The following is a 25,879-nucleotide window of genomic DNA, read 5'->3' as shown; positions in this document are numbered from 1 at the left end:
GCTCTCACCTGCTTTTCTAGACGTATGATTTCCCTATCTCGCATTTTCTTTTGGAAAGAGCAGTACGCTATTGTCTCCCCCCTCAATACCGCTTTTGCTGCTTCCCAATATAGTATCGGTTGTTGTTTATATTCTTCATTGTGGTATTGATATTCTTCCCACTTTTTCAAAATATGTTCTCTAAAATGGGGGTCTCGATATAATTTCAGCGGGAAGCACCATACATATTGCTGATCTTTGCGCTCTCCAAACTCTAATGTATACCATACAAATGCATGGTCCGATATGCTATATGGCCCAATCCCCGCCTCCCCTACCCGCGAAAACATCTCTCTAGATATCAGCCAATAGTCTATTCTAGACTGTGTACCATGGGCTCTAGATAAATGTGTGTAGTCCCGTTCAGTTGGATGTAAAATCCTCCATACATCTATCAGTTCTAATCTAGTACAGAGCAGTGCAATACCTTTATCTGGATTATTACTAGCTTTTAGGGGCTCCCTGGATTTATCCTGAGTTAGATCATGCACCATGTTGAAATCTCCTCCCATTATCAGTGGCATTTCCCCTAAACCAGTTATTTTACCAATTAATCTCCTCACCCATTTTTGGTTGAATGTATTGGGTCCATATATATTGCAAAACAACACAGGTAATTTATTAAGTAATACTTGCAATATCAAATATCTGCCTTGCGGATCTTTCCACGTCTGTTGTATAACTACATCTACACCCTTCCGTATTAATATCAGCAACCCCGCCTTCTTTCCTATTGCTGACACCTCCGCTACCTGACCCACCCACCAACAACCAAATTTGAGATGTTCCACCGTCGATAGGTGAGTCTCTTGTAAAAATGCAATATCTGCCCCATGTCTGTTCAGATCCCGCATTATTTTTTCCTTTTAATTGATGAGGACACTCCACTAATATTCCAGGAAACAAACTTTAGCAACTTCATGTTATCTCATCCATTGTGAACTTGTCTCCATCCCATATTATTAGGGTTGGTCTAGGGCCGTCCCAGCCAGCAGCCCCCGAACCCTTCCTCCTCCACAATTTCTCCCCCCATATCCCCCCACAGCAACAGAAAACACAAAACACTACAACATACAGCACATCATTACAAAAAGACGGACGACTTACTTCTCCCCCCTCCTTCCCTCCCTTCCTGTCACGTCTGTGGCCGTCACCACCCTCATACTTACCCTATTTCTGGGAGTCAGTGGCTGTGCTGGCTTCTGCTTGTCTCTGTGTCTGTCTCTGTCTTAGTTTCTCTCTGGCTCTGTGTGCTGATTGCCCTACTGAACCTCACCTGTGTGGGCTTTGCCTCTTCCAAGATGGCTGCCGCTGCCTCATCCTTGCCAGTATCCAAGATGGCTCCCGCTGTTCCTTCCTATGGAATGACTGCTTTGTGTGTCAAGCCTCTGTTTGGTTGCAAGGTGATTGCTGCAGCTGTGGCTCTGGTCTTGATGGGCTTTATTAGTCACCTGAAGACTACAGTCCTGGCCTTTGCATTGCCATTTCCTCCGCAGTGCCTTAGGTCCCGAGGTTAGTGTGCTGTTAGCACCGTTTGCTTTCCTTGTCTTTTGCTCTGTGGGTTTTCAGCCCTTCTGTGTTTATTGCTTTGTGGGTTTCCAGCCCTTCTGGGTTTATTGCTCTGTGGGCTTCCTACCCTTCTGTGTTTTTTGCTTTGTGGGTTTCCTGTCCTTCTGTGTTCTTGCTCTGTGGGTTTCCAGCCCTTCTGTGACCATTGCTTTGAACCTGCCTACTGCCAGAACCCGGACATTCCCTGCCTGTCTGCCTTGCCATCGCCTAGGGGCCAGGGGGCACTCCTGGACCTTCATTCCTGCGGTTCCTGTAAGTCCTACCGGCTGCCAGAACCTGAGGGCTCAACCCGAGGGGGAAGGCAGTCAAGTGTAGGTGAAGTCTAGGTCCAGTCCGGGTTCCAGTCCAGCGGGTTTCTCTCCTGTATGTTCCAGTCCGGTGGGGCCACTCCAGTGTGTCCAGTCCAGCGGGCCCCACTCCAGTGCGCACCCGTCCGGTGCGTTCCAGTTCTGAGTATTCCTGTGTAGAACTCCAGTCCGGGGTTCCAGTCCAGTCTTGTCTCCTCTCTACCTTGTAGGTGATCTTGCCTGCCACTGCCGCTCCACGGTAGTGGCCCAAGGACTCACGAAACCAGTGCTCCCGGGGAAGAAGCCTGACAGTGTGCCAAGGTCCCCGTGCACGCGACAGAATGCAAAGGCCATGAGTCCGGCAAGATCAGCCGTCCAGGTTGGCTACCTGTCCATAGCTTCGTTCCCTTTGGACAATCCGGGTGCAGTTTCTGATTTTGACTCTGATCCTTATGTCAGCCCAGTTTCTTTTTTGGGTCCTTTTATGACACTTCGGGAGTACCGAGATAAACTTTTGTCTGATCCAGCCCTGAAGGCTACTCCTGAAGCAGCAGCTGAAAGAAAGCGTCTCTGGTGGCGTCTGGTCCGCCATAGCCCAGTTTCTGACATGAATCCTGCTATCTCGCTCTGTGAGTACCGCCTCAGACTTCTGGAGGAGCCAGCTCTGCGGGATACTCCTGAAGCTGAGGCCGAAAGAAGACGCCGGGGAATTCCTCCGCTCAGGTCTCCTCAGCAGAGCAGCCTGCGGTACCATAGCGGGTTAGTTCCTATTCGGGATTTCAGTCCACCGGCGCTGAGTCCAGTCCAAGGAGAGTTTCAAGTGGAGCCTTCAATTCCTGTTCGAGTGAAGCCGCCAGTTAAGCCTCTGAGTTCGTTCCGAGGGACGGTCCTGACCAGGTCTCTGAGGACGGGCCGAGTGAGGCGTCGGACCAAGCCCCTGACCCCAGTTCCCTTAGCGCTGCCTCCGAAGCCACTGAGTCCAGTCCAGGGGATGCTTCATACTGAACCTCCAATTCAAGTCCAAGTAACGATGCCACTTAAGGCTCCGAGTCCAGTCCGAGGGAGGCTTTCGATGGAGCCTCGGATTCCTGTTCGAGTGGGGCTCCAGGTCGAGCCTCCAGTCCTCGTTCAACTGGCACGCCCTCTGAAACCTCTGAGTCCAGTCCGTGGAGTGCTTCTGACGGAGCCTCAGATTCCTATGCAAGTGGCGCTTCGGGTCAAGTCTCCGGTTCTTGTTCAAGTGACCCGTCCAGTCAAGCCACTGAGTCCAGTTCGAGGGGGGCTTCTAACCAAGCCTCCGGTGCCAGTCCACAGGGTGGTTCAGGTGGCACCTCCGCTTCCAGTCTGGAGGGTACCTCCAATCAAGCTCCGAAGGCCAGTTCGAGTGGCGCTTCAGATCGAGCCGCCGATCCCTGTCCAAAGGGTGTGTTCGGCCAAGCCTCAGTTACAGTGCCGTTCCTGCCATGAGGCAGAGGGCGCCTCGAGTTGCAAGTCCAGTCAAGATGCTGAGTCTGGACCGAGTTGCAAGTCCAGTCAAGATGCGGAATCTGCACCGAGTGCAGAGGTCAGCCAAGATATTGAGTCTGCTCTTGAAGATGAGATGACGTTCCAAGAGGACTGTGATAGACCTTGTTTTGATTCAGCCTGGGAGAAGACCTCCGAAGCAATAGCTGAGAGAAGGTGTGTTCAACGGCTTGGGGCCCGGAGAAACCCATTTTCTGCATTTCAGCCTGCTAGCATGCTCTGGGGATACCAGGGCCGTCTCCTCTTGAACCCTGCTCGGCGGACGCCGCCTGAAGCTAATGCTAGAGCGACGTCCCAGTCCGGCCAGAGGGGTGTGTCCAGCCCTGCAGCTGAATCTTTTCCAAGTTCCGGTTCTAGCCAAGATGCAGACCCTTCTCCGAGCTCCAGTTCCAGCCAAGATGCTGACCCTGCTCCTAGCTCCAGTTCCAGCCAAGATGCTGAGTCTGTTCCAAGTTCCAGTTCCAGTCAAGATGCTGACCCTGCTCCTAGCTCCAGTTCCAGCCAAGATGCTGAGTCTGTTCCAAGTTCCAGTTCCAGCCAAGATGCTGACCCTGCTCCTAGCTCCAGTTCCAGCCAAGATGCTGAGTCCGTTCCAAGTTCCACTTCCAGCCAAGATGCTGAGCCTGCTCTGAGTTCCAGTTCCAGTCAAGCTTCTGACGCCCGCCTGGGTCCCAGTCCCGGTTTGTTTCCTGAGTTCAGTCTGGGTTCCCTCGGAGAAGGGTTCCTTTTGAACATGGTTCCTCTTGATGCATCCAAGTTCCTGAGTTGGCCCAGCGGTGATTGGAAGGAGCCTCCAGTTGACAAGTTCCGCTCCTGTCGGCCAGTTTTGAACTTCTTTGTGACTTCCAGTCCAGTGATCCATGTCTGGGGGTTGAAACCGATCAGAAGGTTTCACCACAGTTACCCCTGGACACCTGACCTCCTCAGGGAGACCGAGAGGGGGGTCTTGAGGAGGGGGTACTGTCACGTCTGTGGCCGTGACCACCCTCATACTTACCCTATTTCTGGGAGTCAGTGGCTGTGCTGGCTTCTGCTTGTCTCTGTGTCTGTCTCTGTCTTAGTTTCTCTCTGGCTCTGTGTGCTGATTGCACTACTGAACCTCACCTGTGTGGGCTTTGCCTCTTCCAAGATGGCTGCCGCTGCCTCATCCTTGCCAGTATCCAAGATGGCTCCCGCTGTTCCTTCCTATGGAATGACTGCTTTGTGTGTCAAGCCTCTGTTTGGTTGCAAGGTGATTGCTGCAGCTGTGGCTCTGGTCTTGATGGGCTTTATTAGTCACCTGAAGACTACAGTCCTGGCCTTTGCATTGCCATTTCCTCCGCAGTGCCTTAGGTCCCGAGGTTAGTGTGCTGTTAGCACCGTTTGCTTTCCTTGTCTTTTGCTCTGTGGGTTTTCAGCCCTTCTGTGTTTATTGCTTTGTGGGTTTCCAGCCCTTCTGGGTTTATTGCTCTGTGGGCTTCCTACCCTTCTGTGTTTTTTGCTTTGTGGGTTTCCTGTCCTTCTGTGTTCTTGCTCTGTGGGTTTCCAGCCCTTCTGTGACCATTGCTTTGAACCTGCCTACTGCCAGAACCCGGACATTCCCTGCCTGTCTGCCTTGCCATTGCCTAGGGGCCAGGGGGCACTCCTGGACCTTCATTCCTGCGGTTCCTGTAAGTCCTACCGGCTGCCAGAACCTGAGGGCTCAACCCGAGGGGGAAGGCAGTCAAGTGTAGGTGAAGCCTAGGTCCAGTCCGGGTTCCAGTCCAGCGGGTTTCTCTCCTGTATGTTCCAGTCCGGTGGGGCCACTCCAGTGTGTCCAGTCCAGCGGGCCCCACTCCAGTGCGCACCCGTCCGGTGCGTTCCAGTTCTGAGTATTCCTGTGTAGAACTCCAGTCCGGGGTTCCAGTCCAGTCTTGTCTCCTCTCTACCTTGTAGGTGATCTTGCCTGCCACTGCCGCTCCACGGTAGTGGCCCAAGGACTCACGAAACCAGTGCTCCCGGGGAAGAAGCCTGACAGTGTGCCAAGGTCCCCGTGCACGCGACACTTCCTCCCCCTCCCAACCCTTCCACTTTCGGGCGCGCCATGTTCAATTTTTACCCTCCCTCTCATTCCCTTCCCCTGGATCCCCCCTATATCCTTTCCCTCCTTCCCACATCTATCCATTGTGTATAATGGACAAGGCCCGTGTGAATGAGCTCCCAGTCCCGCCTCTCCCCCCCCCCCCATTTCTTGCTTGTCTAGTCCCAGCCTGCCCATCAAGAGCAAGGCAGGATTTATCTGTAAGTGCCCTCTATTCAGGTTTCTATATGAGTATCAGTTCTTCCCACCTTAAACCATGCCAGCCGAATTATGCATATCTGCCATGTAGGACCTCCTACCCCTGTTTCCTATCCTTTTCAGGTAACACAGGTACAATACATTTCTTCCTTTAACATAGCGTCCCTTCTATTTAGCTTTGTCTCTTCTCTCTCCAACTGGGTCCTCCTGCCACCGTTTTCAGAATACTTCGTTCAAACTTGTACATCCACAGTCTATATCTCCATGTATGCCTGCACGAGTATCCAATAATTATATATAAAGTCTGTCTTGCAGTTTTTTGTAATCCTCCATACTCCACCCGAAAAAGATATTTATCCTTCCATGCTCTATATTCCTGGTCCAAGAGTCCATGTACAATATTATTGTTTCCCCAAACTAATACACCATCACTGTCTTAGTTCTACTTCCTTTTCAGCATCCTCAGTTCTCAGTTTAGAGTTCCATCTAATATCTTTCACCTTTAATTGGATGCATTATGGCAAACGGCTTGTACTGGCACCATTCTCCGGCAGCCCCCGAAGAAACATCCTGGCAGATTCTGGAGTGTCGTGGAACTGCGCTTTACCCTCCTGGAACACCTTTAATCGGGCTGGGTACATTAACGCGAATTGAATATGGCGCTTATGCAGCTCTGTACATATAGGCGCGTATGCTTTCCGCATGCCTGACACTCGCGTTGAAAAGTCCTGAAAACATAGTATCGTTTTGTTTTCATATTTTAGAGGCCCCTTCGCCCTAATAGCCCGCAGGATATCCACCTTGTGCGCATAATTTAAGATTTTACAAATGACCACCCTGGGTCTTTCTTCTGGTGCCCTACGAGGCCCCAGCCTGTGTGCTCGTTCAATTCGAAGGGGCCCCGTGTTCTGTGATAGCCTTAAAGTATTTGTCAGCCATTCTTCCAAAAACTTACCCAGATCAGCTTCTGGGAGAGATTCGGGTAACCCTACAAGTCTCAGGTTTCCCCTTCGGGATCGGTTTTCCATGTCATCTGCTTTGTCTTCTAGGTCTCGCAATTTACTTTGCAGCTTTTCCGTCAGCGTCTCCAACTGTTTCATTTTGTCTTCTAAGTCGGAAACCCGCTGCGTGCATGCCGTAAACTCTCCTTTGAGCGCCTCTACATTGCCATCTACATTATCGAGCTTGGCGGACAAGGTTTGCAGTTTTTTATCCAACGTAGCATCTATGGCATGGGTGACCTCCGCAACAATCTCGGCCACCCATGCGGAGCTCACCGAAGTCGGGCCTTCGCCATTGCCCGCCGCCATCTTGGATCCGCTCTTAGATAGCGTGTCTTTTTCTCTGCGAGTTGTTCGTGCGGTCATCAGCGCTGATCGTCTCTCCCTCCAGGCGCACTAGGTGTTCCTCTGTTGTTCCCTCCGCTTTTTGTGCGTGGGGCACTTATTTTTGATCGGTATATAAGGCGAGGTTGGCGGTTGTTACCGGGAGCCTCACTCACCGACGTCTGCTCCTTCAGCATGACATCACGTGACCACCGTCTTGGTCATCTTTTATTCCACCCTCTGTTGAATTGGTGAGAAAATTTGTCAACAAGTATTCCAAATGTCACTGCATTTTAGACATCTGCCCCAGTTATCTCATGAAATGTGTCCCTGATATCTTTATACAAAGTCTGAGGAAATATATCATCTTTATGGTTCATCAAGGGTCATTTCTGAGGGAGGAGGGAGGTATAATTTTAACACTGATTCCAAAAAATAGGAAGATCACAAGAGATGTAATCTCTAATTATAGACCTGTAGCCTCCATCCCCTTATTAAGAAGGGCATAGTTGCTAAACAACTCATGGAGTATTTGTTACATTTTTCACTACTACATAATTTACAATTGGGCTTTCATCCTAATTATAGTACAGAAACTGTACTGACTACTTTGGTGGTTGAACTGAGGAAGGAGGTAAGCCTGGGCAGGATAATCATGATCCTCCAATTTGATATATCTAATGCTTTTGACTTGGATCATGAGCTGCTGCTGAAACTGCATGGCCATATGGGAATTGGTGGTAAAGTTCTAAGTTGGGTTGAGGGATTTGTTTGTTGTAGAACATATGGAGTGAAGATGTCAGGAACCTTATCCTCAGAGTAGGTCCAAGAATGCAGAGTACCCCAAGGTTTCCCCATTTCAACGCTATTACTTAAAATCCTGATGACTCCATTGGGTCAGAAACTGGAATTAAACAGTTTAAAGACTTTTAAATATGCATACAATCTGTATCCCATTTGTTAATAAAATTGAAGCTTAATAGGGACAAGACATTCTTAGTAATTTCAATATAAATCTATTCCATGTAATACATTTTCTATTAGTCAAATTGAATACCAATTAGATTCTAATATCAAAGTACTGGGCGTAAAGCTTGATCAGTATTTGTCCTTTGAGCCACAAGTTTCTGCTTTAATGTCTTGTTATGGGAAAAGTGCCTATGACACGTCTAACTCTTTTCCCCAAAGCTACGCTTTTACCCAGAGGTGATATAAAAGAAACTATTCTCTGAAAATTAAGTTTTTATTCAGGCATCAAGTAGGCAAAACTCACAAAATATAATTAGTGATACAAGAATAAAGGTTTACAATATAGCAGGAAACATGTCGGGATCAGTGACAATCATAATTTCTCTTGAAGTACCTGGCAATCATTAGCAGAATTAGACCTTGCCAAACTAAAGAGATCATCAGATTTTCAATCATACTGGTTGTTTACTTAGCTACCCATACACACTCCAAGCCTGTTACTCTCAGATAAGGACACAGTGCAAGCCAAAAACACAGGAATGAGAGCTTATCTGCTTTTCCCTGAATGAGAGAGTCAGTTAGTGAGACTTTCTTCCCTCATCTACACACCATCACACAGGATCTCAGCGTTTGGAAAAAAAAAAAAACCTTTCCAGTTCTTATCTTTTATAATAACTGTGGATCATGGACCTCTATGGGCAGCTCCACTCCTGTTCTTTTGTGTCCTAAGGCCTGTGACAACATGTCAGCAAATGGTCTAAGGAAAGTTCCAAGGAAAGTCCAGGGAGGAAAGTTTATTCTGACATCTTGTCAGTTTCCCATTGGTCACTTCCAATGGGTTCATATTTACAGCCCCCTGTTCAGACCCTTCCATTGGTCCATTTCATTACTCTCATTAGCTCATCTGGGGTGACATGATCTCCCTGAAGGAGAATGTCAGGCTGACCAAAACATCTCTAAATTTAGCTGCCCAAATACAAACATTGGCCTCAGTTTTTCCTGAACAGGTGAGTCTTTCTGGTCCAACTCAATTAACATCTAAAGGTTAACCAACAGGTACTTAGCTAAACTTTGTATCTCTCTGCATTCACCTCAGAACAACAAGGCCCTCCTGTCTTCCATTTTAAAGTCCTATCAGCCTAAATATCCCCTGTTATCCCGTGAAATCTCTAATAAATTTTGTTTCTAACACTCCCCCTTGAGATACTTTCATGCCAACGTTGCATGGCTTCAGAGAAACTAATGTATCTTCTAACAATGAATATAAATGTACCATATATAATGAATAAACATATACTCATACAGGAATATATGAGAATAACTAAGACTTATAATAACAGTGATATATTCCTTAACTAAAATCTTGCTAAGCTCTGATATGAAGGTGACATCATATGCATGTACTAAACATTTAAATATATTTTCCATACTTTATATATATATATATATATATATATATATATATATATACACACACACTATAGCATATATAATAAAGAATATACTCTCTCTCTCTTTATATATATACTAGCCGTTAAGCCCGTAACAATGGGCTACTTTTTTGTTTTCCTATGGCCTCCCCCCGTCCACCAACCCTGCCCTTCCCCCAGCATCTGTTTCCCTCAGTTCCGCCCCTCCTTCCCTCCCTGCTCCCTCCTCCTCCGATTTCCAAGCCCTCCTCCCTATTGGGCTGTACTGCTGGTGGAGGCGGGGCTTGGACTTCTACACTCTCAGCGTTCCGACAGTACTGCGCATTTGCAGGTGAGTCGGTCACTTGCCGATTATATGTTTGAGATATATATATATATTCATTTCTGTTCTATCTTATTTCTATGTATGACTTGTCATCTTTACTTTGTTAGAAGCCTGTAACAAGGTTCATTTCTTAATTACATCTTTTTCTGCTGAATCTGTGGTAAAGTTCCTTTCCACATCTTGACAGTGCCTATCTGAATTTGCATAATCTTTATCTGCTTGTTCAGTCTAACTGACATACATTTGATGATTATCAGCAGCATGAAAATAATTATGAAAACTACTACTTGTGAAATGCATAAGGTAATCACTGGGTGTCTAAGTTTATTCAGAAAATGATGTGCTGTTGGTGAATAAGCAAAAACAGATTCCCTCCAAGATAACTGTACTGCTTCCTTCCTTGATATGACTTATGACCTCTTACACTGCATTTTCCATAATGTGCATAGTAATGTTAAATTGTGTTTGGATAGCTGTAGTCATGTCAATGCATCCTTAATACTAGCTGTGAGATTTGAAGTGAATGTTGATAGCAAAACATATATATCTGGTATCTCAGTATTGAACTTAGTATTAAGTTCAAATGACCAGGCAGAATATGGTGTTATTGGGCAAGTCACAATCTGTATTCCTTCTATCTCAAATGTTCCATTAATGTGTAAGAGACACTGAGACATGCAAATAATTGCATTGTCTTTCCATACTATATTCACTGGTTCTGAAGTTTGTACCACATAAGAACAGTTGCCAAGATAAAATATGTGGAATTGGACATTTGTGACCATCACATTGAATGCTCTTGCAAGTGAAAAATGTTCCATGTCAAACACCATCAAAGGTGATTGCATACTAGTGTATGTGAATGTATATAGGGAACTATTACATAAGTATAATTCCTGAGTTAAGATTGGATAAGTCAAAACCTCACCTAAAACATAACCATGATTTAAAATGGAATAACAAAGAAATTCTACAGCTTCCTTGGGCCCTGTAGCTAAGATAGATGTATAGTAATGTGTGTGTGCTATGACTTCTACTTTCCATAAATCACTAAACTTAGAAGTAGGGTATTCTCTGATAGGAATTTGAGAGCAGCTATTCAGGGGGTAGTTGTTAAGGTGTGTTACCGCACTAATGCACATTATTTATCCCTTAATTTGCATTAAAAGGCAAACGTGTGTTGTATTACTGTAACACACATTAGTTTAGGTTACTTCAGGATACATAATAATGAGATGCAAAGCACGCAACTACACTCAAAACACCTCATTATTATGTAAATCACTTAATGAAGTTTGCATTTATTTCTGAAAAAATAAAACTAGCTCAAAGCTGGTGATATTTTTCCTGCCCAGGATCACTGGGCCGCTAAGACGCGGCTCGATGCTCCTGGATGCCTTCTTAATGAGGGGGCATTGGGGAAAAAAGCAGCGGCTCACCCACCTCCCCTTTTCCTCCCTACCCCCCCCCCCCCAAGGACTCCTTCCACCTCCCTTTGTAGGTTCCCCTGGGCCTACCATAAGGGTTCCGTGATGGCCTAGGTTAGGACAGCCAGGAGCAATCACTGGGGGAGGGTTAGAGGAGGGAGGATAGGGAGGGGGTGGTGATGAAAACGATAATGGAATTCAAACATGTATGGGATAAACCCAAAGGAATCCTGTTTAGAAGGAATGGATCTACGGAATCTTAGCGGAGATTGGGTGGCGACGCTGGTAGTTGGGAAGCAAAACCGGTGCTGGGCAGACTTCTATGGTCTACGCCCTGATCGTGACTGAATAGATAGGGATGGGCTGGAGTGTAAATTTTAAGGGGCTTCGATGTTAGCTTCAGAACTTTTAGTACAGGAACAGTGCTGGGCAGACTTCTACGGTCTGTGCCCTGAGAAAAGCAAGGACAAATCAAACTCAGGTATACATATAAAGTATCGCATACCATGTAAAATGAGTTAATCTTGTTGGGCAGACTGGATGGACCATTCAGGTCTTTATCTGCCGTCATTTCATTTACTATGTTACTAAGGTGGAAAATTGTATTCTCTAAATATGAGTTTAACAAATGTGGCCATTTCCCTTCCATGAGATCTTGAAATATAGAAGAAGAATATGTGGCATACATCACCTGTGGCAAGGTGCACTGTAATGCACATGACACATTATGCATAAGGAAATCGTGTAACCATGCAACTTTTGGTATTCTTTCTCTATATCTTTGAATACATCCGCTCTTATGTCTACTTCTATCTCTATAAACCTTGAAATTATTTTAGTAGCATCTTCTGTAATTATTGCTAAGGTTCCTGAATGTTTTTACCAAAGCAGTTAGTTTATTAATTAACGCTTCTATGTGCATGGAGTTTTAACCCTCCCATGACTGTACCTGTTTCTCCAAATGCTCCTCCTAGAAAGATCAAGGACATTTCTTTCCTTTTCTTGTGTGTGTGGTACTAATCCTTTGCCTAAACCTATCATCATATCTTTTAAAGGTATGGTAAAGGTTCGGCATTTCCAGTGCTGTTTAGACATAAACTGACTGCTGAAATTTAATCTGATTAACATAACATGAAGTGGTGGATAAAACTGTAAGAGGATGTACTGTAAGTGGGGAAGTACATATATGGTTCCATAAGTATTTTCACAGCTCAGTCCAAAGCAGAAGGTATTCTAGGAAATGTTGGGTTCTGAAAATCTATGGCCTCATCTACTACTACTTATCAGTTCAAAAGCGCTACTAGATGTATGCAGTGCTGTACACTTGAACATGAAGAGACAGTCCCTGCTCGACAGAGCTTACAATCTAATTAGGACAAACAGGACAAACAAGAGTTAAGGGAATATTAAAGTGAGGATGATAAATTAAGGGTTCTGAACAAGTGAATAAGGGTTAGGAGTTAAAAGCAGCATCAAAAAGGTGAGCTTTTAGCTTAGATTTGAAGACGGCCAGAGATGGAGTTTGACATACCAGCTCAGGAAGTCTATTCCAGGCATATGGTGCAGCAAGATAAAAGGAACGGAGTCTGGAGTTAGCAGTGGAAGAGAAGAGTGCAGATAAGAGAGATTTACCCAGTGAATGGAGTTCCCGGGGAGGAATGTAGGGAGAGATGAGAGTGGAGAAGTACTGAGGAGCTGCAGAGTTAATGCACTTATAAGTCAATAAGAGGAGTTTGAACTGTATGCGGAAATGGATAGGAAGCCAGTGAAGTGACTTGAGGAGAGGGCTAATATGAGCATAATGACACTGGTGGAATATTAGTTGTGCAGCAGAATTTTGAACAGATTGAAGAGTAGAGAGATGGCTAAGTGGGAGATCTGTGAGAAGCAAGTTGCAATAGTCTAAGCGAGAGATGATAAGAGTGTGGATGAGGGTTCTGGTAGTGTGCTCAGAAAGGAAAGGGAGAATTTTGGTGATATTATAGATAAAGAAACGACAGGTTTTAGCAGTCTGCTGAATATGTGCAGAGAAGGAGAGGGAAGAGTTGAATAGGACCCCAAGGTTATGAGCTGATGAGACAGGACGGATGAGAGTGGTATCCACAGAAATAGAGAATGAGGGAAGAGGAGAGGTTGGTTTAGGGGGAAAGATAAGAAGTTCAGTCTTGGTTATGTTTAGTTTCAGATGGCGCTGAGACATCCAGGCAGCAATGTCAGACAGGCAGGCTCATAGGCACCCCGTATAAGAGGCTTGGGGAGCAGTGGTGTAGCTAGCATACTTGACACCCGGGGCCGACCTTTTTTTAACACCCCCCCCCCCCCCCCCATGAAAAAATTATTTTTAGCAATAATCATGAAATGAGATAAATGGTCAGAAAAGAAACAGACAGTGAACATGAACATTTTCTTTTATTGAAACTTGAAGACGTAATCATCATGCCAGTAAAAACAAACATAAAATAAATATTACAATACAAAAAAGGGAAAAAGGAAAGGATTAATGCTTTTTAATTACATTAATGTATTTTTTGAAAAAAGATGTGGAAAACCTACAAATTGGTGTTTTGCAGTAACGAAGAAGAACAACATTATAGTTTCTGTTTTCGAACCTTAACTTCTGCAAATTTGTCAATTACGCCATCAAAATTGATCTCCTTTGCATATTCATGTTCAATGGACAGTATAGCCAGATTTGTCAATCTATCTTCATTCATAGTTGATCGAAGAACACTTTTTATTAATTTTAATTTTCAAAAGTTTCTTTCACATGAAGCAATAGATATACAAATAGTTAGGAAAAGTTTTAAACATCTAATTTTGCCCATGGGTTTGCAGCTCACACCCCTCTCCCACCTAAGGTTTAGCATCTACCCCCTCTCAATCCCCCAGTCTACCTTAAAGAAATGGCAGCTTGCACATATGCTGCCTATGGCCTGCTCTGAAGCTTTCCATCTGGCCCGCCCTGCCTCCTCTGACAACACTTCCTGTTCCTGTATGAGCAGGATGGGTCAGATGGAAAGCTTTGGATCAAACTATAGACAGTATATGTGCAATACTGCCATTGGCACCCATCAACAGAAAATGATTTTTAAGGTAGACTGTTGGTGGTGGAGGGGGCTTGAGTTTGAAGCACAGATGGGGAGAAAGATGGCAGATTGTGCCAAGGACAGGGGTTGGGAGTGGAAGATAGCAGAAGAGATATTTGGAGGAGACAGAAAATGCTACAATGTGAATAATTTTTTTATCATGATAAATGATTAATGCATTAATCGCAGAGTTAACTGCGTTTAAAATGCAGCCTTAATTTTAACCATGGTGGCTGGACTTTTACTTAGCCACTGACTGCCTAAGTTAAATATTGGGTCCATTGTTTTCATTATGCACTTCTCTTTGAGATCCTGTTGAACAGAAAGTGTATAATTAAATTGTAGAATAAACTGAATTAAACTGCTCTCTGCTTTCCCTCCCTTGAATGATGTATCCATACATATCACCGAAGGACTGATAGAAATAAATTGATCCTTTTTCTTCTGGGAACTCAGTGTATGTGATGTCCATGTTTTTGTTCTTCACCAAACTTTCTACAAGTAGTAGCACTTCATGGCTATAGCCCTATAGGTACAGATGTTAAAAATATAGAGGTGATATTTAATCGGTGGCAGTGAGCATATTATTCTTTTACCTGGGGCAATGGAGGGTTAAGTGAAATGCCTGAGCCACAAGGAGCTGTAGTGGTTCCACTGGTTCTCAGGCCATTCTATTAAGCAGTAAGCCACTCCTCCAATCCAATCCATGGATGACCTTAAAGACAAGAACCTTGATTTTAAATTAAATATGAAATTATTTTAAACTGAATAAGTTTAAGCAAACAATTGATTAACCGGAGTTACAAAACGCTTGCAGCACTACTCACAAGCCCGATCCCTACCGACTGTAGCGACTACCCATGTGGAACACCGGTTGATCAAAACCAGTGAGAAATTACCTCAGATATCTAGGCTGACTACGGTTGCAGCACCGACTGGAGAGATCAACTCCTGCAGAGTTATTATTTTAATTGCAGCCCGATCCCCCTAAATGTTTTAATTGCTTTACTTGTATATGCTTAAGCAACGCTTCACTGTTCAACAATGTTGCAGACTGAAGATTATCTTTGTATCTAAGGTACTCCCTAAAAATGCTCCCTATAAAAAATTTTTAAATGCTTTATTTGTTCAGCAACGCTGTAGCATGCTGAAAATCCACCTTTAAATGTTTCTTTGTATCCGAGGTACTTCCTCTAAATGCTCCCTTTAAATGTTCTAAATGCTTTAATTGTTCAGCAACTGCAGCATGCTGAAAATCCTCCTGTAAATGCTCCCCTCAGTGATTTAAATCCTTCAATTGTCTAGTAATGCTGTAATATATCGAAAGCCTTCCTAGAAATGCTTTAAATCATACCTTCAAGTGCTGTAAATACTCTCTTTAAATGCTTAAATGTTTTACATGCTTAGCAAAGCTGTAATATGATGAAGGAATTCCTTGGAAAGCGATAAATGCCATATAACTAACAAATATAATACTGTACAGCTATAACACTACTGACTACTAACCGAATATTCTAAAGCTTAAATACACATATTAACACGCAAATTAACACTGACATGAACCCCAGCAAATTAGTCCTAATTACGTACTATCTCTCCCTAACCTATCACGCACTCACATCCACTAACAAAGACAACAACACTCCTACAACTTACAATTCACCCACACAACCTAATCATATCATGCCTACCCAAAACACTAAACAATGGCATGAAAAACCTAGCAGTCACCATCAACAGGAAGGAAAGAATGGTCAAAACAAACTTACACACCAAGAAGACAGACAGCTGATAAAAATCAATACTACCTCAAACCCAATCGACCACCGACAAATATAAATAGGATACATCAATGCTAGATCAGCAGCTAATAAAACCACGATACTAACCGACTGGATTACGACTGATCACCTCGACTTCTTACTTATTAGTGAAACTTGGATCCATGACGCCAAAGACCCAATAATTCTAGAGCTTTGTCCCCCAGGATACAAAATTACTCACTGGACAAGAGAAGGAAAAAAAAGGAGGAGGCATAGCGATAAATCTATAAATCCCAATTCACAGTCACAACAACAGCAGAATCTATCCTCCCCCAACTTGAAATAGCCTCAGTCAGAATTAACCACTCTAACCTATGTGATCACCTAAACCTAATCCTATTCTACAGACCCCCAGGCAACTGGCAAGATGCACAGACACACTTTCTGGATTTCATATCGAATACTTGTTTCTCCACCCAAAACCTTATTATAGCAGGAGACATCAATCTCCACCTGGAAGATAATAACGCAAGCAATGTACGTGAATGCAAGGACTTCCTCCAACTATGGGAGCTCCACTGGCCGAACATACAACCCACCCACAACAAAGGACACACACTAGATATCATCACCCACAAATTCTCATCAGAACCAAATCTCACACTAACAGACACAAAATGGACACCCATGCCATGGTCTGATCACTACAGTTCAAACCTCTCCCTCCATTGGAGAACAAAAAAGATACAACAAAAACAAGAACAACAAACCTATACAACAAGAGGTAAAATAGACCCACTAATATTCTGGCAACAATTCTACACTGATGAATGGACAACACCTACAGACTCACCCCAGTTTCTCCAAGAATGGGATAACAGATGCAGAACAGTACTAGACAATATAGCACCACTGCAAACCAGAACCTCACATAGAAAAAACTCAATACTATGGTTCACCGAAGAATTGAAAGAACTAAAAACACAGGTCAGAAGGTTAGAAAGAGCATGGAGCAAGAAAAAAGACGAACACACATTCAAAGACTGGAAACAACTACAAAGAAAATACAAATACACTATAAGACAAACTAAAAGGACGTATTATAAAACCAAAATAGGACCAAACTACAAGGATACACACAAACTCTTCTCACTCGTAAACAATCTCCTAAATACTACAACGGTTACCTTCAACAACACAGACACCCCATCAGCAACCAATCTTGCGAAATATTTCAATGAAAAAATAACAAAACTCCGACTCATGATACCTACCAACACAACGGAGTACACAGACATCTTGAATGTCTAGACCCAAAACCCGGAGAATACCCAGCAGATCGATCTTGGACCAACTTTAACGCACTCTCATCAGACAAAATCTCTCACTGGCTCGTAAAATATGCCAAATCGCAATGCAAACAAGACACCTGCCCTACTAGTCTGATAAGATCTGCACCCAAACAATTCAAAACAGATCTCACGAACCATATAAACTATAGGCTTCAAAATGGGCTCTTTCCCACGGATAAAGGAAACATCCTACTCACACCGCTGCCAAAAGATCCCAAGAAAAGCACATTGGACCTAACCAATTACCGCCCAGTAGCATCCATTCCGCTCATAACCAAACTCATGGAAGGCGTAGTGACGAAACAACTTACCGAATACCTAAACAAATACTCAATTCTGCATGATTCTCAATCAGGATTTCGATCAAATCACAGTACCAAAACCGTTCTAGTGTCCGCAACGAACTCATTCAGACAAGCAATTGCAACAGGTGACAACATACTCCTCTTACAATTCGACATGTCCAGTGCCTTTGACATGGTGAATCATAGAATACTATTACATATACTAGAATACTTCGGAGTAGGAGGCACAGTTCTCAAATGGTTCAAAGGATTCCTGACCACAAGATCATACCAAGTAACAACGCACGCACTCAGATCACCCCCATGGACACCCAAATGTGGAGTACCCCAAAGATCCCCCCTCTCACCAACCTTATTCAACCTAATGATGATACCGTTAGCCAAACTTCTAGCCAATCAAAATCTCAATCCTTACATATATGCAGACGATGTCACAATCTACATCCCGTTCAAACATGATCTAAATGAAATCACCAACGAGATCAACCAAAGCCTCCAAATCATGCACACCAGGGCGGATGCATTCCAACTAAAACTTAACGCAGAAAAAACACAATGTCTTGTACTCACCTCACAACATAACACACAAAACGTCTCTACCATAATCACACTATACTGTTCTCTTCCAGTCTCATAAAACTTGAAAATTCTCGGAGTTACTATTGATCGAAACCTCAGTCTCGATACCCAATTGAAGAACATGACGAAAAAGATGTTCCACACCATGTGGAAACTCAAAAGAGTAAAACCATTCTTCCCGAGATACATCTTCCGCACCCTGGTATAGTCATTGGTAATAAGCCATCTGGATTACTGCAATGCACTATATGCGGGCTGCAAAGAACAGACTATCAAAAAACTCCAAACAGCCCAGAATACTGCCGCCAGACTCATATTTGGAAAAACTAAATATAAAAGTGCAAAACTCCTAAGAGAGAAACTGCACTGGCTCCCACTTAAGGAACGCATTGCGTTCAAGATATGAACGATTGTACACAAAATCATTCATGCAGATGCCCCAATCTACATGCTAAACCTAGTGGACCTATCTCCCAGAAACGCCACAAGAACATCCCACAAATTTCTCAATTTGCACTTCCCTAGGACTAAAATACAAGCTGATGCATGCCACTACCTTCTCTTACACGAGCACGCAGATATGGAATGCTCTACCCACAGACCTGAAATCAATTGTCAAAACAAATAACTTTCACAAATCTCTTCAACAAGGCCTACAATGAGAACCAACAGCTTCACTGATCCACTTTCCCAACCCAACCAGTTATGAAAACCCACTTCTAGAATCACTCGCCTAATCACTTCCTCTTTCTTCCCTACTTAATCTCTGCACACTACTAACTGTTTCTGATATTCTGGAATGATAATGTCATAACAAAACTATGTAAGCCACATTGAGCCTGCAAATAGGTGGGATAATGTGGGATGCAAATGCAATAAATAAATAAATAATAAATAAATAAATAAATAAGCCCTGTAGTAATGGACAAACAGCTGCAGCTGAGCTGTCCTTTGCAAGGATATGGGATATGTCAATGATATATCGTAGGTCACTGCATGCCTATAACAATCGAAAGCAAGCAGAAAAAGCATGATATTTTATGTTTTGCTAAAGTCCTGACTATAGTCTTTTAAAGTGACTGCATATCTCTAGTTATTACTATTCTTATAAAACAATGGACCTTATACAGAAGATGATTTCAGTCAAGGACTGTGGGCCTTCCCATACCAATAGATCTTCTGTGCCTATCAGATGATTTCTTGTTTCTTTTTTTTTTTCATGATATGCTATTTAAAATGGGTCTAAAGTGAAAGAACTTTATTCATCCTTTGGGTTTTGGACTTCAGTAGAAACATATCTAGTCCTTCAGGGTTCTCTTTTATCTAAGCGAAGCTCTTGAGATTGTGCCCCAAGAGTCTCACAATCTCATTATAAAACTTAACATGATCCAAGCAAACAATACCAGAGGCAAGAAGAGAGAGAGATTTTTTTTACCTCATCCTTTATGCCATACATTTTCTTTTCTATTAAGTACAACATAAACATTAACAATCTAGATCTACTATTAGATGTTTAACAAGCATTGCAGCACTCTGACATCACATCTCTATGGCTGCTGCTTCTCAGGTTGGTGAGTAAACCTTTGTATTATTCTCACAAATGCTTGCACAGAGTAGAGAAGTAGTTTAATAGTTAGAGCAGTAGAATAAGCACTAGGGAAAGCAGGCTTCAAATCCCATTTCCCCTCTTGATGATAACATCACTCTCTGTTGCTTCAGTTACAAACTGAGGGGGTCTTTTACAAAGCAGCGGTAAACCTAACGCGGGCTAACTGTACGCTAAAACGGAACTGCAGCCGGACCAACGCGGCCACCAGCAGTAGTTCTGGCTGGAGCGCATGCTATTTCTAGTGCTCCGTGAAATTTTTTTTCACTAGTGCAGCACTAACCCGGCGGTAATCGGGCATTGCTGTGCGCTGCCAGGTTACAGTCGGGTTACCATGGGAGCCCTTATTACCATCTCAGTGGGTGGCAGTAAGTGCTCCTTGTCGCATGGCCATGCTGTAAGAGTTATCGTACTGCGTGGCCATTTTTGCGTAGGGGAAAAACAGACCCCGCCACTACCACAGGGCCCTTTTTCCCGCAGCTTAGTTTACTAAAACGTGCTAGCATTCTTAACGTGCGCTTAAAGTTAGCAAGCGCTACAACACTAGAGACACCCCTATATTGCTATGGGTGTCTTTAACGTTTAGTGCACGCTGTTTAGCGCATGCTAAAAATGATAGTGTGCCCTTAGCGCATCTTAGTAATCAGGGGACTTTGCTCGAAAGACAACTTGTGCTGATCTCATGCTTGAGAAAGCAAGAAATGAAATCCAAAGTCCTATCATAGTATGCATTCTCTACTCTTAACACTTCTTAAATTACCTGCACTTCATAAAATTGGAGCTATCTGCTGAGTTAGACATAAGTACATAAGTAATGCCATACTGGGAAAAGACCAAAGGTCCATCGAGCCCAGCATCCTGTCCCCGATAGCGGCCAATCCAGGTCAAGGGCACCTGGAAAGCTACCCAAACGTACAAACATTTTATACAAGTTATTCCCGAAATTGTGGATTTTTCCCAAGTCCATTTAGTAGCGGTCTATGGACTTATCCTTTAGGAAACCGTCCAACCCCTTTTTAAACTCTGCCAAGCTAACTGCCTTCACTACGTTCTCCGGCAACAAATTCCAGAGTTTAATTATGCGTTGGGTGAAGAAACATTTTCTCGTATTTTTTAATTTACTACACTGTAGTTTCATCGCATGCCCCTAGTCCTAGTATTTTTTTTGAAAGCGTGAACAGAAGCTTCACCTCCACCTGTTCCACTCCACTCATTATTTTATATACCTCTATCATGTCTCCCCTCAGCCGTCTCTTCTCCAAGCTGAAAAGCCCTAGCCTCCTTAGTCTTTCTTCATAGGGAAGTCGTCCCATGCCCGCTATCATTTTTGTCACCCTTCGCTGCACCTTTTCCAGTTCTACTATATCTTTCTTAAGGTGCAGCGACCAGAATTGAACACAATACTCAAGGTGCGGTCGCACCATCGAGTGATAGACAATAGACAAAGAAATCAACTTTCAACCTTCTCCACAAAATCTAATCAGATCTTCAATCCTGAGTAAATACACATTCAGATACTTGTATTTTTATTTGCAGTTTGACAAAAATGGTGTCTTTTATCAACTTAATATCAAGAAATATATAAACATAGGGCTGTCTGCCCTATAATACTGAATTTATTCATAATATCTGTAGCAAGTTTCATTTTGAACTTTCTATAATGCTCATTAAGCGAATGTCTGAGTGGCATACAATTTAAAATAGAAAGGGAGAATATGAAACAGAGAATGACATTAAAGAAGGGGAAGGGGAAAATACAATTTTGATAGAGGTAAGAAGGGAGGGGAAAAATAGGAACAACTGTGTAGTTCAGGCTCATGTTAGTCATACTTCACTAGCAGCTGTACAGCATCAGTAACAAGGAAGGTTTTCAACTAATGTCTTGAAGTCTGATATTCTGATTCTAACAACAGCCTTACTAATCTTGAATAGCCTAGAATAATTATTTCATATGTCTTACAAGAAATATTCTTTTAAATATCTAATACATTTTTAATCAAGGTTGAAAATGCTAAGGCAATATTTAAATCAGTCCAAGTTGTTAGAACCACATTAACTTCTGCAAAAATTCACTAGCTCTAAATTTAGCAGGAGATAAATCATGGTTTTGACACCTACCTTTTTGCATCTGATCTTGATCTGATAAGGGTGAGAACATTTTCAGTAGGTTTTCAGTTATGTTTGTTTTACCCTTCCATCCTGGCTAATATCAGGCTTATTTTCGAAAGAGAAGGACGTCCCTTTCAAAAATGCCCCTCCACATGGTATGCAGGTGAGAGAGGGAGAGACCAAATCACTTGTGAGACAAGGCGGAGTTCTTCTGCCCACCCATCTTTGGCCCAGGCCCACCCAAAATTGGGTGTCTGACTACACTCCTGCTCTACAGTCAAATGAAGATATACAGATACATGGATTGCATGGCTGCAGATCTTAAAAAAATAGATGTATAAAATCTAAATAAACTAAAGAACCAGCCAAATACTTGACAGTTGATCTTTAATACAAAGAAGTGCAGAGGGATGAATTCATAGTGCAAAATGTAAATGAGATTTATGAGATAGAGAGGAAAGACTTATGGGCTTATCAGTAGAGATTTCTGAGCCTCAGCTTCTGCTGATTTGAAGGTGTCAAATCAGTTTGATGAGGCAGTGGTTAAAGCCAGAAGAATGAGGGCAGCCACATTACTGTGCTGCAGAAGTGTAAATAAAAGGCAACACAGGAACTTAAAGCCTTGGTGTCTTGTTTGCCAGTCCTGACCCCTCTAACATAGAAGGTCAGGGTTAGGGGTTTGTGGCTGAGTATGGGTGAGGGCTGTAAAGTCCTGTACTGGCCTTTTCTTTCACTTCTGCAGGGGGGGGGGGGCACGATGACTATGACAGGAACAGTGGCAATATCATGTCTGGTTAGCAGCTGGATGCCTCTGTACCCATTAGAAGGGAGTCGCCAAACATCACTACGTTTTGTTTCATGTTGGTCAATGATCCAGTAACTTTAGGGGTTTCATGCTTTGTTTCTACTTGTTCCTGGGATTTTCTCACTTCCTCCACTTCCAAGGCTGCATACAAATTCTTCAGTTTGAGGGCAGGTGGAGTCATGAGATCAGTCCTGCAGGGTCTTGTAATCTGTGCCCAATTGTCCTCTCTCGGCACAGCTTCTTCTCTCCCTCTGGTGGAGATCTTTGATGCCATATAAAGCATATCATTGATGCTGGACATCAGTGGAAGATAAAGGAAGAGAGAAAGAGATCCCAGACACAAGTCTAGGATACGGGAAAATGTAGGGGAATGCTGGACATGAGTATAGAAAAAGGCAAAAAGTGGGGAGAGATTCTGGACATGGATAGAGAGGAAGGACAGAGAGAGTGTGAGGAAAGATAAGGGGAGATGGTGAGCATGAATGCAGAGGAAAGAAAGGGAGAGGATTGCGATGCTGGATATGGAGGGAGAGAGGAGAAAATGAAGATGCAGGGCATGGATGGAGAAGAAGGAACGAGAGGGGGGAAAGTTGAAAATGAATGTTGAAGAAGATAGATGGAGATGTTGAGCATGAATGGAAGGGAAGAAAAGGGAGATGCGGAAGATGCTGGGCATACGTGGATGGGAAGAAAAATGGAGAAGATGTTGGACATTAGAGGAGGGAAGGGAATGTATGCGTAGGGATTTGTAGTAATCTAATATACTTTTTTTTCCCAAAAGGTGTATTGATGTTCTAGGGCTCACCACAATATTTAGGTTTCAGGTATACATAGATAACAGAGATAACCTATTACAATGTAAGTTAGACTAGTTCAATGCATATATAAGTACTGTATATAATTACTTTTATATTTGTATACTATATTCCAACTAGGAAGCCTCATAAAAGAAGAATAAGATTCAAAAATTTACTTGGAAGAAAACGTTCCATCACCCCATGGACATCAGGAATCATTCCTCAGTGACTGAATTCATTCTCTTAGGACTCACCGATGATCCAGAGCTACAGATTCTGCTGTTTACTCTGTTTTTATTGGTTTACATCATAACAATATTGGGCAATATCGGCATGCTTATGGTCATTACTAAAGATCCTAGGCTTCAGACTGCCATGTACTTCTTCCTCAGACATTTGTCCTTTGTAGATCTCTTTTACTCAACAGTTATTGTTCCTCAAACACTAATCAATTTCCTATCAGAAAGAAAAGTCATTTCATTCCTTGGCTGTGCAGCTCAAATGTTTTTCTTTGTTCTTATGGGGGGCACAGAAGCATTACTTCTTGCAGTTATGTCTTATGACCGCTACGTTGCCATATGCAACCCATTGCTTTATACCACTGTAATGACAAACAATATTTGTATTCGATTGGTAACCAGTGCCTATTTTGGTGGTTTCATCAATGCCCTTGTTCAAACAGCCAGTACCTTCAGTCTGTCCTTCTGCAAATCCAACAAGATTACTCATTTCTTCTGTGACATTCCACCCCTTGTAAAGCTCTCCTGCTCTGACACGTCATTGAATGAAATCTTACTGTTCTTATTTGGAGGCAGTATTCAAATTGGCACCCTGATGGTCATCTTGATTTCTTATGCCTACATCCTCTGCTCCATCCTGAGGATGCGCTCTGCAGCAGGCAGGCACAAGGCTTTCAATACCTGCGCCTCCCACTTTCTCTGTGTGACCTTGTTCTATGGCACTGTGATCTTTATGTACATGCGACCTAGTTCAAATTATACAATGGACCAGGACAGAGTGGCATCTGTGTTTTACACAGTTATAATCCCCATGCTAAACCCCCTGATCTACAGTCTGAGAAATAAGGATGTTAAAAAAGCTCTGAGGAAAGTCATAAGGAGGACATTTAATACTTTACATTAGTTTTGCCACAATGACTTTTGTAATCATAGACAATGTGAGGTTTATATTATTTCTCCATATTATATAATTATACCTCACAATTTGAGAATCTCAGACAGTATCCACTGGATTCTATAAAGGCCGTCCAAACTTTGCGCACCTAAATTTGGGTATGCAGAGTAGATTTGTGGGTAATTTAATTAGTTAAGCCTTTACCAATCAATTTTTGGCATTAAGTGGCACTAATTTGGACTTACATACGAATCTGCCTACATGCTATTCTAAAATTCTATGTTTCCGTGGAGGGGCATAATCGAACGCGAACGCCTATCTCCATGGGCGTCTATGTCCGAAAACGGGCCATTTGGTGATGGGACGGGCCACGATTTGTAGTGCACTCGCCCCCCTGACATGCCAGGACACCAACTGGGCACCCTAGAGGTCAGTGCGGTGGACTTCAGACAACGCTCTCACATGCATAGCTCCCTTAAAACGGGTGCTGAGCCCCCAACCCCCCTCCCCCAAAGCCCACTACCCACAAATGTACAACACTACCATAGCTCTTAGGGGTGAAGGGGGCACCTACATGTGGGTACAGTGGGTTTTGCAGGCCTCCCATTTACCAGCACAAGTGTTACAGGTAGGGGGGATGGGCCTGGGTCCGCATGGCTGAAGTGCACTGCGGTACCCACTAAAAGTGCTCCAGGGACCTGCATACACACAGGCCTCTAGGACTGGTTGCTGCTATATAACATTGGCACACCAGTTGACAGCTGAAGACTAATCTCTCCGAAAACATCCTTTATTGGAATAAGCACGCTTACTCACAGTTAACTGCAGATCAGAGGTTGTGCCCCATTGGCAACAAGTCTCCCTGGTACTGAGATGAGCAGTAGGTCAGAGCTGGCAGAATGGTATACAATGCCCTCTTTCAGCCACATTCAAGGGAAGAACTAAGTTCTGTAACGTGCCTAACACGTGAAAGGGATCTAAAACTGGCTTACAAAAATGGCCACTACCTCATGGACTACTGGAAACAAAACAGGGCACACTCTGACCCAGTAAGCAGGGGGAAAAGCACCATGGGAGTAAAGCCTACCAACTACCAACATCGTGAGCATTTGCCACAAGCTAGTGGAATCACGGAGCCCAATACCCTACACCCACCGCAATGCATTGCTGATGTGATTCTGCAGTGCGCAT

The 25,879-nt window shown here is 43.4% G+C and overlaps 1 protein-coding gene across 1 annotated transcript in view; it reads left to right on the top strand.

Annotated features, from left to right (window-relative positions):
• LOC115481957 (olfactory receptor 1019-like) overlaps positions 1–24,697 on the top strand; it is a 74,876-nt gene extending 50,179 nt beyond the window's left edge. The window contains exon 4 of the mRNA XM_030221454.1: positions 23,767–24,697. Within this exon, the coding sequence (XP_030077314.1) occupies positions 23,767–24,697 (931 nt within the window). The remainder of the gene's footprint in view (positions 1–23,766) is intronic.
• Positions 24,698–25,879: the final 1,182 nt, after the last annotated feature.

The sequence above is a fragment of the Microcaecilia unicolor genome, chromosome 1 (genome assembly GCF_901765095.1).
Source record: "Microcaecilia unicolor chromosome 1, aMicUni1.1, whole genome shotgun sequence".
In the NCBI taxonomy this organism is placed as follows: Eukaryota; Metazoa; Chordata; class Amphibia; order Gymnophiona; family Siphonopidae; genus Microcaecilia; species Microcaecilia unicolor.
The sequence above is the reverse complement of the archived record's forward strand: the minus strand, read 5'-3'. Positions and strand labels throughout refer to the sequence as shown.